Here is a 12,891-nt window from a genome sequence, read left to right on the forward strand (position 1 = left end):
AGCAGAACTGTATTAATTCACAAAGAGGCTTTTTAGTGTTTCACAGAAAGATTTACAATTAGCTGCGGTGCCTAATATGTGACCCAGTATCACAGAGAGTGTTTCAGATGCCTCCTTTGTAAGTTTTTATGAAAGAATTGTCTGTCATCTGAATAGTTACCAGCTAGAGGACAAGCCCCTTTGTCTTTCCTATAACCAGTACCTTTTTATTTAGAACTATGATGTTGAAAGCCCACTTCAATCCTGTGTATGCAAACATGACTAACATGGGGCTGTCCCCACTGCCCTGTAACCCCTCATGCCACATAGCTGGGCTGCAGTGTGGCTGGAAATTGACCTATGGAATTCACGTGTTGGAGAAGCAATCAGCTTTTCCAACTTTCCACTGTATCACTGTGCAATGGATTTCTTGTGTTGAGGTGTCTTCAATGTGGCCCAACACTAGATTTTTAATATTTTATTATTAAAATGAAAATTAACTCCATTATTTATTTTAAATCATAAAATCTTATAGCCCAATAGCAGTCAAAAACTACAATAAAATAAAAATGACAACACAATTTAATCATCAATGAAATTTAAACAAATCAGGAGTGGGACTGATAGTTACTCCTCAGTCTCTTAGTTTCCTAGACAAAAAGCTTATTTTCTTTTCAGTTTTCAGACAGAGAACTCCTTCCTCCCTCCCCCGCATTGAAAATGAAAGAATAAAATGGCTGTTCTGGATGACAAGGAGAACTGGGACTAAAATAATTCCAGTCCCACTGTTTCTAGCTGGGACATTAGGTCTCAATCTTCTTCCATTAAAAATCTCCACCCCTCTTGTCTCCCTCGTGCGTTTTGAACTGTAACATATTACTGAGCAAGAGCAGCACTGATGTTTGGGAGTCACAGGAAAATGTGCTCCTAGCAGATTGCACTTGTCAAGTACTTCACAAAAATGACAGCAACTTTCAATTAAGTTATAAAGATGACATAAAATATAAAAATATTTATATTAATACGGCATCATTTCTTGAATCATCTAAAATGAGCCTTTTTCTTTTCTTTTCCTAGAAAGCAATGTCTAATGGCAGTGAAGGACTGTAGAATAAGTGACAGAAGGAGCAATGGCCATGTTCCAAACTGGTGAGGTCACTTAAACAGAATGGTTGCTAGGTCGATGAGCAGTTTTAAGAATGGAATGTTAAAAAACATATCACATATGCAGAAATAGAACTTGCTGTTGATGCCAGTACACCAGATGGGCCATGCAGAGGGGCAATACCTTCAGAAAGGCCAACACAAAATTCACAAGACACAAAGTTGAATCTCCATACAGGAAAGGTAAAAACAGAAGAATTTCATGGAATATTTAGAAAGCAGAACATCCTTTTATTTTAGAAATACTCAATTTGATCTATTAATTTTATTCTTCTATTAAGAAAAAATATATAAATAACTTAAAATTCTGAAGCTTTTATAAGGAAGATGAATTTAAGAAGATATGCAAGAAATAATAACAGTTAACACAGGGAAAAAAACTGAATGATCTTAGAACCCAGGGAGGCTGTGGGAAGCTGTCATCTTGCCCCGTAAGGTCATTGCTTGTCTTGGCCCTTCTAGGACAGACATTTGTGACAATGTTAGACTTTTTCCTGGCCCTTCATCCCTGTGGCCAATTTACTTCTGGTATCTTGGCTCATTAGTACTGCTTCTCCCCTTAGAGGTCATAATCTGCTGAAAGAAAGGACCAGCTATTATATTAGTCTTAGACTTGGAACAAGAAAACCACACCATTTAAATGGAGCCAGGAAGCCAAAATTGTAAGCAAGACCTAACTGCCTCTAACTTTAAGTGAGAATCTGCTCCATGGGCCATCAAACTTTGGGTAAAGATAATGTTCTTTTTTGAAAGCATATATACAAAGAGAGATTTCAAGTGGAATTTTTTAATTTCACAAGCATATGTTTGGATCCTAAACATAGCAGCCCCCTCTCAGCTAAAACACCTGGAAAAGTGCCATCCCTTTTAATGGTGTAACGGAGTCCCAGCTCACTGGGGGCTCTGTGCTGAAGCACTTGTTAAAGACCTCACAGACCTCACAAACCAAGAAAGCTCTGCTAAGACGAGAGTCAGTGTCAAAGAACACCTCTGCTGTCCTACAGATCAAAGGAGAGACCCGAGAATGGCCTGCCATCTTTGGTACACCTCTGTGCTCTGTTCTGAATAAAGCCCCACCTCCACATTCCTCATTAAACACGCGGAACAAAACTGTAAACTGTGCCTTGGGAATCCCTGAAGAAAATATCATTTTCAGTTAATTGTCCTGACCTTTTTTCCAAGTGATTTTGAGGGTTTTGCCTATTTTCTATTCTGCCTCTTTTGCCTGTGGATTACACTGACATTGGGCTTGGTGATTCCTGATATTTATACTGCAGCTTATGCAACAATCATCTTCCTTTGTTTCTTTGAAGAAACCGCTGTTCGACCAGCTTTGTGAAATAACTGAGAAAACAGACAGGGCCCAGGCTACACACATGAGTGCGAAATCATGACCCTGGGGCAAAGCTGTGAGAGAAAAGACAGAAATTACAGGAATAGAGCCTGACAGATGCGTTAGTGGGGGTGCCCCACCAAATTAAAGGGTTTTTGTTTTCCTTTTTTCTGCAGGTAAACAGAATAAAATACAGCTGGCGAAATTAGAGCAAAGGATTTCTGGTCCTTCCATGGGACTTGCCTACCCCCACCCCACCCTCCTCCATAGCTCTGGCCGCTGTCTTCCCATCTTCCCCAGGGCCAGCAGAGGCCCTGTAATGCTGAGGACTGGCGTTGACTTCCATTTCTTTGCTCCTTTGCTTCACCTTGTGCCCCTGCCAAAAACAAGGAGAAACCATTTGTTAGACTAAAGATAAACCGTCTTCATAGGCTTAGTAAAGATTCTCATTTTTAATACAGTTGTTGCCCCTTATCTGTGGCACAATTTGTTCCCAGACTATGTGCCTGGAACCTCACATAGTACCCAATCCTATGTATATACTATGTTTTATCCTTTACATACATGTGTATGATAAAGTTTAATTTATCACAAAGGCATAGTAAGAGAGTAACAACAATAGCTAACAATAAAATAGAACAATTATAAAGCTATACTGTAATGAAAGTTATGTGAATGTGGTGTCCCTCAAGGTATCTGGAATTTCCATTTAATATTTTTGGACTGCCATTGACAGCAGATAACTGAAACTGTGAACAGAAAACTGTAGATAAACAGAGACCGCTGTAGAGCCGTTTACATCTCTTGCCCTTCAAATAAGCCTAGTAATATTTTATTAGATTAGCAAAGAACTTTGGGTGTCTAAGATGTAATTGCTGGCACATGGTATCTTTAAGAAGCATATAAATCACTGCTTAATAAATGAATGCCACACTGACAACTTGCGTTTGCTGATGGGGATGATTAACACACCTCTTCAAAGTGTTCTTTTAAAGATCTAACCTTGACTTGATGTTCAGTCCCTTTGTGGCACCATTCCTACACTTTAGTTTCCAGATATCAAAAGAGAAATAATAATAATAATGGCAGTTTATATAATGTTGATTTGCAAAAGACATAGATGGTTACCCCACCATTTTGAGATGTTGCTTATTAAGGATCTGCTGTGTTCTCCAGCTGAGAGACCTCTAAGAAAAAGCCATGCCTTCGAAAAGCCTATATACTTTGTGTTTCTATGTTTTTAAATATAAGGTATAACCCATATATAGGGAAATGCATAGATCTTAAACACACTTTAGTCTATTTTAAAGATGCATACATTTAATTCACACCAGTACCAAGATAAAAAACACTCCCATTGTCCTAGAAAGTTCCCTTCCCAGTCATTAACCCCACTTGTCCTGAGGTCAACAACTGATCTGATTTCTATCAACATAAATTTCTACATTTCTTCAAAAAAATTGGAGCAGATGTCCTCTGAGCTAACTTTTTACTCTGATATTCTATGAATCTTTTTAAAAAATACTTTTGAGGTTTTTAGGTGTGTAAAAGCAATACTGTACCAATTGTAGACAATATTTAAAATATTCTCAAGTAGGCAAAGGAAGAAAGAATCCTGCATAATCCTCCCATTAAGAATAAATTCTGTAGTAAATATTATGGAGTATTTCCTTACAAGATTTTTTTCTATATCTTCCCTATATATTTGTATAACCATATGTTTTAATTTTAGCAATGAAAATTGTAAACATGAAGAAAGTTAGACAATAAAATAATACACTAGAATAGATCTATTATACAGATTTAATGTGTTAATAGTTTTCAAATTCTCGTAATTTTTATTTCACTCAAAACATTAAAGATAACTTAAAATTTTATAGATAAATTAATGTAATTTATAAATAAATTAAAACTATTTCTCTTCCTTTGCAGAGATTACCAAATCCTGATATTGGTATGAATCAATAATTTGCATGATTTTATACTTTTAAATACATATATTTATAAACATGCACACACATAATGAAAAGTACATGGTGATAACTTTGTATATTAAAAGATGTACATAAATAGTAATTTTGCTTTACCCTGTTTTGAGCCACCCACCTATTACTATTATGAATTTATAGTCAATATTAATTTTAATTTGCCTTTGTGCTTATCATTTTTCTTGGCTCACAATTGTTTCCTGCACCCTATTCTTTCCTCTGGGCTCAATTTTCTTTTTACCATTGTACTTTTAGGAGCTTTTAAAGAAAGTAAGCAGCAAATTATCCCCCCTGAAAATGGCAAGTATTGGTTTCTTAAATGATAATAAAACTAGTCCAGGACTATATTGACAATTATTTTTATCCATGTTTTAAAAGCTCACAGCTATTCCATTGTCTTCTGACCTAAATTCATGTTGGGAAGCCTGCTCTCTGTGCAATACTAACTTATTTCTAGGTTAACTACCCTTTCTCCTACATTCCTTAAAAAGTTTTCTCTTTGGCGTTATTTAGTGCCTACATGTGAATTTATTTTAAGTGTAAGTCCTGTGACTTGTTGTTCTTCCTTTAACTTAAAATTTATGACCATTATCAATTCTCATAAATTCTCAGTTACTATCTTTCAAGTATTGACAATCCACTCTCTCCTTTTAGAATGCCTATCAAACATAAAAAAGTTTAAATGCCCTATTTTGCCATATGTAATGCACACTTTTCTGCCCAAATTTTTGAAGGAAAAAGAAGGGTACACATTATACATGGGTAGAACCTGAAATACCTTTTATTCGTTTTGTGTTTTATGATTGCTTCATAAAATTTCCTGTACCATAATATGTTAAAAATAAATGTTAAAATGTCTTTCTAATACAAAACAAGTATCTAAATATACATAAATACATAAATTAAATTAAAAAATTAAAATGAAAGTTTTATTTTTGCGAAAGTTCAGGCCAAAAATGTGGGTGCACATTATACATGAAAAAAATATGATATTCTCTTATTCTTCATATCTCTTCATGTGTTTTTTATATACTACATATTTCCATGCTTTTTCTAAATTACTTTTACTTTTCATAATGTTTCTCTTTTCTTTGTTAGATCTGTTTTTTATCTGTCATGTATATGTATATTTTATAATATCTTCAAATTTTTCTACTCTCATAAGTTCTGATAAGTACTAGTTGTCTCATAATTTTACCCACTCACTCCCATTTTTGATGAATCATTTCCTTGTGTATTTTGTATCTTAAAATTATGAATTTATCTTCAGAATTTTTTTCTGCCATAAGAATTCCAAGTGGCAGTTTCACATTTCCACTTGCTGCCTGCACCAGGGATAAGGCTAATCTATAATCAACTATTAAATTAACTTCTGTTTGCATATTACTGGATAACATTGGGTGGCATAAATTTGTTTCAAACTCATGGTATATTTTTGTTTTCTACTTATTATGGGAGCCTTTTTCTTTCTTCAGGCAGCATCCTGAACAGACTTCAGTCTCCTTGTTAATTTCTTGATCTGGGATCCAAGATTTATATATATATAGAGGTATCAGTTCCATCTTCTTATGCTGAGTGGCTCAAGGTCTCAGGTGGGCATTAGAACCCAGTCCCTAGGTATAGAGCCTTTCTCTGCATCAATGACCAATCTGTAGCCCTTAGAGATTCTGCACGTTCAGTGCACCAGGTTATTGTTTTGTCTTTCACGTTCCTCTTTACTTATGGTAATTTGCTTTTGTGTCAGTTGAGCTTTGTACTTTAAAATATTTTTGTTATAGTTTATCTCTAATTTATAAGCATTTGTATTGAGAAGGGTTCTGCATTACCCTCACTGCTTCGGTTACCTATTGCTATGTAACAAGCAATTCCAAAACTCAGTGGCTAAAATGATCAATTATTTATTATTTCTCATGATTTTATAATTTGGCCTGGCCTCAGCTGGGCAGTTCATCTGCTCCAGGTAGTATCTACTAAGGCCAGAACATCAAAGAAGACCTTTCAGTTCCTCTCCATGTGGCCATTGTCATTGTGTAGAAGAGCCAGAGCTTCATTCAAGGTGGCTAGAGTCTGGGAGCAAGCATTCTGAGTAAGCAAAAGTGGAAGTTATTGGGTTATCTAAAAGTCTGTTTCAGTTTTTTCCATAAAATAAAAGATCTATTTTTCATTTTTGTTAATAATTTTATTGATTTGGATATTTTGAGTATGTTGGCTATCTCCTACGTGGGATAACATCAATTGTTCTTAATTCATGTCTTGATTTGATCATTATGAATTTTAACTGGTCTACCTGACTGTGGAGCATCATGCAGTGAGAAATCTCCAGCAAGAAACTTCACAAACTGCTTTTGACACATTAAATCTGTCGCAGTACCTTCTCCATATGCTGCATAAATCTTTTTTGCATTTCAGTTGTGTCTTTGCCTTTCATAAAACAATAAAATACAATATGCTGAAAATGTTGCTTATTTTCTTCCATTTTCGACATTAAAATAGCTGCACAAAAAGTCACCAATTTTGATGTTTTTTTTAAATGCACACTGAAATGACAACTGTCACAATACAATCTAACAAAATTGTTTTGAGTAAAATTAAGGACAATTAAATGCTACTACAGTCATCTTACCGAAAAGAAAAAATCAAATGAATTTTTTGGCCAACCAAATACAAGGCCTCTTACTGCCCAACGTGGAAGCCACAATCTGCCTGCCATATTTCTCCATATTTCTCTAGTTCCATAATTATCTTTAAATGTCCTCAAATACTTATTTAAAAATTATATATTTTCAGAATATTCTATAGATTCATTAATCTATTCCAGTGTTATTATTATATCCCCGATTTTTTACAATTATAAATTATACAACACAAAGCATTTTTGTCATTGACCTTCATAATTCTTACTTAGTTTCACTGCAGCTCTTTAATTTCCGTGAAGGTATGACACACAGAGCTAAAGGTTAGGCTCTTTCTTCCTGTCGAACTACCAGATAACCTCTCCAAGCACAACTGTGTAAATATCTCTGTGGGTATCAGTGAAGTTCCTCAGGTCACACTGTTCTTTGTGACAACAGTATTCAAAATTTCACTATTGTTTGAGGAGCATTTTGTTGTCATCAAAGAATTTTTTATGGGACTGGAACTGAATTTCCATGAACTAATTTTGAATTTCAGGTTTTGACAACTTACTCATTTGGGTAAAGGTATAAATTGTTGCTTATGGTCCAGAAAAATATTTTGACATTACCAAGAAAGACAGATTTGTCATGGTACTGTACCTGGATATTGATCACACAGGAAAATAATAGTGTCTGTAAGAAAAAATCTGGACAAGAAATCACACAGTTTGTTCCAACAAAAGGACAAAAGGTAAGGCTACACCGAAGAGCTTGTATTTAAATTTTTCAGGTTTACTCTCACTTCACTGCTTTTTATGAAAACTTCTCTATCATATCTTTTTTGCAGCTTAGTAGGATATCTAAAATACAAGAATGAGGTTAACAATAAAAAAGAAGAAATCATTATAAGACCATGTTTGCATGTGCTTATTTTAGCAGTTTTATGTTATGCATTCATTATGCAAATTCTATTATGTTCTATTTTAAATGATGTTCAAGATCATAATGGGAAGGACAGATGTGTGTTTTCACACATTCTCAAACTTTATTCGGCTGTGATGCAGGAGCTCCAGAGTCTGGAGCAGCATGTCCTTCTGGGGGAGTGCTGAACCTACCGAGAAGATACAGGGAGTGCAGGGAGGAGCTGGGAGGCAACAGTACAACACATTTGTGTCTTATGTTAGACAACCCACAATTCATTTATTCCATAGGATTTTTTTACAGCTAAATATTTTAAGCTAGGAATTGGAATAGCAAGCCTGACTTCTTTCCTCTAATTCTTCTCACCAGCCCTCAAGATATGAAAAAGAGTTACAGACCACTCTCATCATTCTAGACATACTTCAGTCTCTGCTAAGAGATTCAGCATATTGGTCTGGAAAAACTCCTAAATATGGTCTGGCCCAGACTTTTATTTACCTTGGGAGTTCCCTGAGGAAACCCAACCAACCTGTGTGCAGACACACAGGTCCACAGGTAGTAGTGTGAGAGATTAGGATGTAAGACAGGCCTCTTTCTGCCCCAATACACTCAAGGGACTTCACACATGTTCCAGGGCAAAGATTTAGTTATTATGCTTAAGTAGATAATCCTAAAACAACTCAGCAGGTAACTTCTGGAATAGCAATACTTCAGAATCAGTTTGGGGTTGCTGAAATAATTTAATCACTCTAGGAGACTAGGTGGTGAGATGGATCAAAAACTGTTTTTTTTGTTGTTGTTGTCAAAGCTCAGAAGACCAAAGTACTGAATGATTTGAATATGCTGTGTTTTTTTCTTTTTCTTTTAAAGTTGTCAAGGGTCTATGGTAATTCTTCCTAATTACACTCTGTTATTTGGTATAAAGATTTTTAAAATTTAGTATAATGCATGTTGTGGGAATTGGTAGAGTCGATGGAAATCCAAGACACCATTTACAAACAGTTCCTCTGACCGGTTGAGTCAATTAAAAACTCTATTACAGCAGCAACTTACCTCGTAGTTAATCTTACTGACTCTCTGTTGGGTCATTTACACTGTCAACCTGACTATTCATTTCAACTGTAACCAGAAAGGAAAACACAAAGGTTAAATATTTATTAAAACCAAATCTCTTAAACACATTAAAATGGTCTCTGAGATGTTAAATTTGATTTTCTTTCTTATACTACTTTTCAGTTTATTTTCATTAATTTATGATTTGGGGACAATTCTTGTAGATAATTACTGGAAAGGAATGGGGAAGGTAGAATTACCTCTTTACTGAATTGTAGAAATTAAGTTGTCAGTTCAGATTTGGGGGTTGACATTTTGGGTATATCCTTAGGTAAATTCAAAGGCCTTAATAGATATTTGAAAAAAATGAAGAGAAAACAAAGCAAAAGAGATCACTGACCTGCTTAGCTTCCCTTTGAAAAGACTATGTCAATAGACCCCTTTGTTTTGCTATGTTTTCAATTTTGAAATTCAAAACAAAGCTTATGAATTTACCATTGGGTGCAGTGTCAATGGGCTCCATGAAATAGAAAAGCAAAACACCTAACCAGATCACAAAGCAATAATAATTTACTTTGTATTGTTCTATGTGAACATTTGCATACAAATATAATGCATCATTACTGCCAGTGTTCAAAAATAGCCAAGAGCAGGCATAACTCTGCTCTTGGAAATTTCAAGGGCCATTGATTTAATTAGAGTGATATTTTTAAAGCATCAAAGCCCATATTATTAACTGAGGAATGATATACAAATGGACAATGGCTAGAGCATATATAACAATAGAATTCTTACTTAAAAATTCTGCAGGAACCAGCCTGGGCAATGAAACTACAACCTCTGCAAAACTTAGCTCAGACTGGGCAGTGACTGCCAGGTTCCCTATATTTTGACCCAGGCTTTCAACACAGGACAAACCAGGCCCAAGTCAGTCTCTACAATGCCCCACTTCTATTTAGCCCAAACTCTCTTCCCCATGCCAAGAAATTCAATCAGAGGATGCTTTGAGCCTTCCTTTTTGTTAACTATAAAATTTCCCACTTCTTTGCTGCCTTTGAGTTGCCCAAAGACAAGTGATAAAAGATAATACTTTCATAAACTCTGAATAAGTAATCCTTGTGTTTTCTTATCTGGGTAGCCTTTATTTGCACAAAATCAACAACCAAAATAACTTTTTCTTGAAAATGAAAGCTTGACTGAAGTAAAATAATGGCAGATGCTGACTTGCACTCTCTAAAGTGGTTTGAAGGGAATGACATGCTACCCAACTGCATCTGCACACTGGCCTGGGATTCTACTGATGTGTGAGCTCATTTTAAACTCAGGTATAAACTGGTCAGACAGGAAGTAGGAAATTCCACTTATATAGAAATAATAATGTGAAGGGGGACTGCCAAAAAACAGAATTATCTTCTGAAGGGTAGGCCCCTTGTAGTACAGGCTTTTCCCACTGGGTGAGTGTTCTAGAAACCCATCTGTATCAGTGTACCAGCTGGTGTTATTGTGAGAGGCTGTGTGGCTTCAGCGATTTTTTCTGAAGATTCTTTTAACATGCTTGCCCATTTCATGATGGGTGATTTCTGAGTGCACCCGCACACACCACACTGAGTATTCAGCAGTTTTTGACAAAACACAGCATGACACCCATGTCTTTGCCCTATTCGCCAAATCTTGCCTAAAGTGACTTTATTTTCTTTCCCCAAATAAAAAAAAAGTCCTCAAAGGGAAAGTTTTGCTGATGTGGAAAAGGTGAAACAAAAAACAACAGAATCACTAAAAGGCATCAAAATTGACAAGTTCAAAAACTGTTTTGAGCGGTGTGAAAAACATCTCAGTAGGTGTACTCCAAATGGAGAGTACTTTGAAGGTGACAAGTTTAGAAATGTAAGAATAAATACACAATTTTTAAATAAACTCTGGGTTTTTTGGGTCCCTTTTTATACATGTACTTTTTTTCTTTAAAATTATTTATTTATTTATTTTAATTTAGTTTTATTTTTAAAAAAATATGTTTTATTGATTATGCCATTACAGTTGTCCCATTTCCCCCTTCATTCCCCTTCACCCTGCACACCCCTCCCCCATTCCCCCCTTTAGTTCATGTCCATGTGTCACAAGTTCTTTAGCTTCTACATTTCCCATACTATTCTTGCCCTCCCCACTGTCTATTTTCTACCTACCATCTATGATACTTATTCTCTGTATCTTATCCCCCCTTCTCTGCCTCCCGCTCCCCTGTTGCTAACCCTCCATGTGATCTCCATTTCTATGGTTCTGCTTCTGATCTAGCTGTCCACTTAGCTTGCTTTTGTTTTAGGTGTGGTTGTTAATAACTGTGAGTTTACTGTCCTTTCACTGTTCATATTTTTTATCTTCCTTTTCTTAGATAAGTCCCTTTAACATTTCATATAATAAGGGCTTGGTGATGATGAACTCCATTAACTTGGCCTTATCTGAGAAGCACTTTATCTGCCCTTCCATTCTAAATGAAAGCTTTGCTGGATAGAGCAATCTTGGATGTAGGTCTTTGGATTTCATGACTTGGAATACTTCTTTCCAGCCCCTTCTTGCCTGTAAGGTCTCTTTTGAGAAATCAGCTGACAGTCTGATGGGAACTGCTTTGTAGGTGACTGTCCCCTTATCTCTTGCTGCTTCTAGGATTCTCTCCTTCATTTTAATCTTGGCTAATGTAATGATGATGTGCCTTGGTCTATTCCTCCTTGGGTACAGCTTCTTTGGGACACTCTGAGCTCCCAAAGCTCAGTACATGTACTTTTAATCGTGCTCTATGAAGTTATTGTAAGTGCATCCATCTCAGTGTGGAAGTGTGCAGAATAAAGTGTAGTAGAGCATTAATTTTCTGTTTCTTCTTCTAACTCAGGGGTCACTAATTTCAAAACCTACTATCCAGTGTTATCATACAAAGTATTCCATGATCAATTACACTTAGAAAAAGCAACTTTAAACTATGCTTTAAAAAATAATGTATTTATTTATTCTTAGAGAGAAGGGAAGAGAGGGAGAGAAACATCAATGTGTGAGAGATAAATTAATTGGTTGCCTCTTGCACACCCCCAACTGGGGACCTGGCCCACAACCCAGGCATGTGCCCTGACCAGGGACTGAACCACTGACCCTTCAGTTCAGAGGCCACTGCTCAATCCACTGAGCTACACCAGCCAGGGCAAAACCATGTTAATACATTTCTTTTTGGTTGAGACTTCTGAGAGCCTGTGTAATATGCATGGTGAATCTCCAAATAAGGACTTAGTATTACTCACATTTATTTCCTTTTTATTGAATAAGCATTGTATGGGGTTGGTCTTCTTCAGAACATTCTTGTAAAAATTTGTTAGGAATTGTATCTATGGAGGCAAAACAAGGTTGAACAAGTTTTGTTCAACTGAGTGTGACTAATGTGTGGTAACTTTTAATGGATTGCTCTGGTATTTAAAAACATTATTCTCCCAGATAATGTTTGCCCATGAGTAAAAAAATCAGTTCATGAAAAAGGGCCTAGAGCAGGCAGGCACACCCAATACTATAGGAAACTCTATGTAAAACCACCAAGTCACTTCTACCAGCAGCTGTTTTTTTCCAGGGTCATTATCTACTCAAATTAATCCTCCCCCCCTTTTTTTTTTTTTGCTAAAATAACTCAAATAGCAAGATACATATGCACAGTTGATCACTGAACAATTCTGGTTCTCTTAAGCTCTGTGGGGACAGTGGCAATTAAATATTTATTAAATAATGTGTGCTCAAATAGTAGTTTTTTTTCAATGCAAGCAATGACATTTCAAAGGGTTTCTAGCAAGAGTCAACGTATGAGGGTATT

The 12,891-nt window shown here is 35.9% G+C and overlaps 1 protein-coding gene across 1 annotated transcript in view; it reads right to left on the reverse strand.

Annotated features, from left to right (window-relative positions):
* Positions 1-1,061: 1,061 nt before the first annotated feature.
* The window catches only part of MACROD2 (mono-ADP ribosylhydrolase 2), a 2,162,759-nt gene continuing 2,150,929 nt past the window's right edge, over positions 1,062-12,891 (reverse strand). The window contains exons 18-19 of the mRNA XM_053671340.1: positions 9,054-9,119; positions 1,062-2,852 (exon numbers count right to left, since the gene is read on the reverse strand). Of these exons, the coding sequence (XP_053527315.1) occupies positions 9,067-9,119 (53 nt within the window). The 3' untranslated portion in view covers positions 1,062-2,852; positions 9,054-9,066. The remainder of the gene's footprint in view (positions 2,853-9,053; positions 9,120-12,891) is intronic.

The sequence above is a fragment of the Artibeus jamaicensis genome, unplaced genomic scaffold (assembly GCF_021234435.1).
Source record: "Artibeus jamaicensis isolate MK-2021 breed Jamaican fruit bat unplaced genomic scaffold, CSHL_Jam_final contig_685, whole genome shotgun sequence".
NCBI lineage: Eukaryota > Metazoa > Chordata > Mammalia > Chiroptera > Phyllostomidae > Artibeus > Artibeus jamaicensis.